The 4595-nt window shown below is 45.0% G+C and overlaps 1 protein-coding gene across 1 annotated transcript in view; it reads left to right on the forward strand.

Annotated features, from left to right (window-relative positions):
* MUC16 (mucin 16, cell surface associated) overlaps positions 1–4595 on the forward strand; it is a 59268-nt gene that overhangs the window by 25121 nt on the left and 29552 nt on the right. The window contains 4 exon segments of the mRNA XM_044913098.1: positions 286–410; positions 559–626; positions 922–1000; positions 3275–3470. Coding sequence (XP_044769033.1) covers positions 286–410; positions 559–626; positions 922–1000; positions 3275–3470 — 468 coding nt within the window.

The following is a 4595-nucleotide window of genomic DNA, read 5'->3' on the forward strand; positions in this document are numbered from 1 at the left end:
TCTTTCTTTCTTTCTTTCTTTCTTTCTTTCTTTCTTTCTTTCTTTCTCTTTCTATAATAGCCTAATAGCTATCCTAATAGATGTGCATGCTACTGTATTTAATAGCATCTGGCTTTGCTCTTTATCTGGAATCTGTCTTTGGTCCTAAGGCAGCTAGCCTATGTGCCTGCTCTGAACCCCTGCTTCCTGAGATCTGGACCCTCCATCTCCGTCCCCAGAAGTTGTCTTAAAGGTCAGCCCAGGCCTGACTCAGGCATGGCCTCCTTTTTCCTTCCCCTGCTACAGCAGTGGTCCCTTTCCTGGTGCCGTTCACCCTCAACTTCACCATAACCAACCTGCACTATGAACAGGACATGCAGCATCCAGGCTCTTGGAAATTCACCTCCATGGAGAGGATCCTGCAGGGTCTGGTGAGAGCCCCGTCCACCAGTGCCAGCCTCGCCCACCTCACTTCTGCCCCTGCCCATATCACCTCTGTCCCATTCACTTCACCAATACCCCAGCTCCCCCTGGCCTCCCTCAGGGGTTCCTTCTCACCTCCCCTCTCCTTTCTCATAGCTCAAACCCCTGTTCAAGAACAGCAGTCTGGGATTCCTCTATTCAGGCTGCAGACTAGCCTCGCTCAGGTGAGACTGTCCCCAAGAACACAGCCCAACAGGTGTATGGAACCCTTATCTATGGGCTCCCTGACTTTGTCCATCCTTGGGACAGCTACCACCACGGATACTGCCCATCATTATCACCAATAACAACCCCAGCAGCTAGCAATTCCTAAGATCCGAGGCAATGTGCTAGTACCTTACATTTCATCCTATCAGCCCTCATGACAGCCTCAAGAAGCAGGAACCGAAGGTGCGACAGGCTCAGAGGGATTGAGTAACTTGTGCAGATCACAGAGCAACCTTGCATTGTGGGTTCTAGAGCCAAACGCCTAGCTCTCAAGCAGCACTGCCTCCTCTGCCTCATTATGAGCTTGCAGCATGTGGAAATTACCGATCTGGCAACCTCTAAGAGGGAAGAATCTAAGAGGGAAGGAAAGCAGGCACACTGTTACACAGAGAATCCTAGATGTGTCAGACTCATGGAAGGAGGCCTGACCTGCCCTGGGATGGCTCAGAGTTGGGGAGGACGCCATCCCTTGGGTGCAGCTGGGGGGTTGGGGCAGGTCGTTGACACTGCTCCACACCTGGCATTCTCACTCACCTCCCACATCTTTCAGAATCTCTAGGTCTGGTTCTCCTCACATTCCCGTTTTATCACAGGCATCTACCTCCAGCTCCCCTTCCTTCTGGAAGAAGAGCCGTTGTAGGAGCTTCGTGGCTAAGAGCCTCAGGAAAGCCAGAGCAGAGTTCAAATACTAGCTCTACCATTTACTGAGATCCTGGGCAGGTGCCTGAACCTTGCTGTGCCCTGTGACTCCATGTGTTATATATGATATATTAGGCCCATACATAATATATGTACACTAAGATATATGTGTATATGGAGAGAGAGATTTGACCCTTGGATAGTGTGGGTTTGAACTGCATGGGTCCACGTATACATGGATTTTGTTTTGCTCAACACAGTACAGTGCTCTAAATGTATTTTCTCTTATGATTCTCTTAACATCTTTTCTCTAGATTAGTTTATTGTAAGAATGCAGTATATAATGCCTATACCATAAAAAATATGTTAATTGTGTTATCAGTAAGGCTTCTGGTCAACAACAGTCTATTAGTAGTTAAGTTTTGGGGGAGTCAAAAGTTATATGCAGATTTTCAACTGTGTTGGGTGTCAGTACCCCTAACCTCCATGTTGTTCAAAAGTCAACTCTGTATATACAGATATGCACGCACATAGAGAGAGAGAGAGAGGAAAAGAATAGGTATAATTCTGTAGTATATCTGTTATATCTATTCCTAATATATTTTATTATACCTATATATATAATATATATAACTATAATATATATACCTATATATAATATGTATATTATATATAGGTATAATAAGTATAATATATAATCATACCTATACTTTATACATAGATCTATATTACATATATGTTCTATATAGACATAATAGGTATAATATGTTATATATAGGTATAATATCTAATATATATGATGTATATAGGTATAATTCCTAATATATTATATAATATATATATTACCTAAGTATAGATAATATGAGATATAGGTATAATATATAATTATACCTGTACTTGATATACAGGTTTATGTTATATATATTATATATAGGTATAATAAATATATTATGTATAGGTATAATATCTTTTATATATAGTATATATAGATATAATCCTTAATATATATGATCTATTATATATATTTAGTATAGATACAAAAGGTATAACATAATACAATAATAAATAAAATATAAAATAAATATGTAACAAACATATATCATACACTTACATGTTAAATAGATCATTATATTATATTTATATTATGTATAATTGCATTGCATATGATAGATAGTGTGATGGGTATAATAACAACTGTGGGAGTTGAGCAATACAGCCCACAGGGATGCTCTGAGGGTTAAGTGATACGATCATGAGTACAAAGTGCTGGGCCCGCTTCATACTCAGAATTTAACAAGAGGTGATTGTTATTATAAGAGACATCCTATCCATGGCCCTGGAGTGTGGGAGCAGCTTTCTATCCATATCTCTCAGTAGTATATGGCTGGGTGGGCAGGTAGGTGGGTCAGTGTCTTGAGGCTGGAGGTGATGCTGAAACATGGACAGGTCACACTTTCAGACAGACCCACCCAAAGGGCATGTGTGTCTCTCTGGCCATTTAGTCTCTTGAGTCTTTAGAAATGCCCCAGCCCTGCATCCAGACTGAGTGACGTTAGCTTTTTGATCTCACTATTTGAAAACCCCAACTCCCTGCAGGAAAATGTCACCAAACCATGCTGTGGTCACTGTTCTGGGGCCATCGCCACCCATTGCAGCATGACCCCAGGCACCTTGTTGTGCCCATCAAGACCTGTGACAGGATGTGGCTGTTGTGGCTTCAGTTGGCACCTTCCAGGATTGCTCACCCCATCAACAGTACCCTCTGTGTACCTGCCACACACACGGGGCTTTCAGAGGCTACCCTCCCAGGCATGCAGGAGGCTTCAGGCCTGTGGTATGCTAGTTGTTGATGGAGGGCATCCCCCTGATGGCAGCAGCTTGTGTTAACTAGGGTTTCCCAAGTTTCTGCCTTAGAGGCTGGCAAGGACAGAGAGGGAAGGACCAACAGAGAGAGAGAGAGAGTTAGACTATGTGGTGATTCTTACCCAGGCCTGAGAAGGATGGGGCAGCCACCAGAGTGGATGCCATGTGTGTGCATCGCCCCGACCCTGAAGGCCCTGGACTGGACAGAGAGCAGCTGTATTGGGAGCTGAGCCAGCTGACCCATGGCATTGCCCTGCTGGGCCACTACACCCTGGACAGGAACAGTCTCTGTGTCAATGGTGAGCAACCGTGATGTGATCAGAGTCTTTTCCCCCTCACCATGCAGCCTCTGCCCTCTGGTTTGAGAATGCATGCCCCGTCCAGCCCCTAGGGGCTTGGCCCTGTGCACTGGATGTGCTGATTCATGGTCTCCTCTTCATCTTGGACTGACTTCACCCTCAGAGCCTTCCTTCCTAATGGGTGCTGATGGAGAACCCCCTCCACTGCACCAGTGTAGCCCTGCCTCCTGTTTGGTCCTCCGCCTCTCCCTAACCCTTACCCACAATGTTCCCTCCCTCTCCCTACAGGTTTCACCCATCAGAGCTCTGCACCCATCACCAACAGTGAGTATTCAACTATGACCCAGGGCCCCTCAACACACAGGGCAGACAAAGCGCTGATGCCTCCTCATGCCTGCTTATGTCGTCTCCAGGAGGGATGGATCTTCTGGAGGCCACAAGTTATTTACTCTCTTCTCTGCCCCAGTTCCAGAGGGAATCTCAGCTCAAGTCCCATATGCAGCAAGCCTAATAAATAGTCTGTCTTGTTGGCATTTCTGCTATGTGATTGTCTTTCTGCTTTCACTGATGAGAGCTTTTCCTCAGCTCCAGGGACCTCCACAGTGCACCTGGGAACTACTGGGATTCCATCCTCCTTCCCCAGCTCCAGCCCCACAGGTAAGTACCAGTCAATGGCACATCTGTTCGAGGGGGCCTGATAAACACATTTGACATTATTCACTCAAGTAAAGATGGAAAGTCGTAGTAAATCTAGTGATGATGAGTCAGTCAACAACCCTTATTGAGCACCTACTTTGTGCCAGGCCCTGGGGAATATAGCAGGGAACACAAAACAAAAAAAATCATTGCCTTCATAAAGCTTATATTCTTATGATAATGATGATGATGGTGATGTTGATGATGATGATGATGGTAATGGTGATAATGATGATGGTGATGGTGATGATGGTGGTGGTGATGGTGACAATGATGGTGATGGTGACAATGGTGATGGTAATGGTGGTGGTGGTGGTGATGATGGTGATGATGGTGATGGTGGTGATGGTGGTGGTGATGATGATGGTGGTGGTGGTGATGATGGTGATGGTGGTGATGGTGATGATGGTGGTGATGGTGGTGGTGGTG

This window comes from Neomonachus schauinslandi, chromosome 1 (genome assembly GCF_002201575.2).
Source record: "Neomonachus schauinslandi chromosome 1, ASM220157v2, whole genome shotgun sequence".
NCBI classification, from domain to species: Eukaryota; Metazoa; Chordata; class Mammalia; order Carnivora; family Phocidae; genus Neomonachus; species Neomonachus schauinslandi.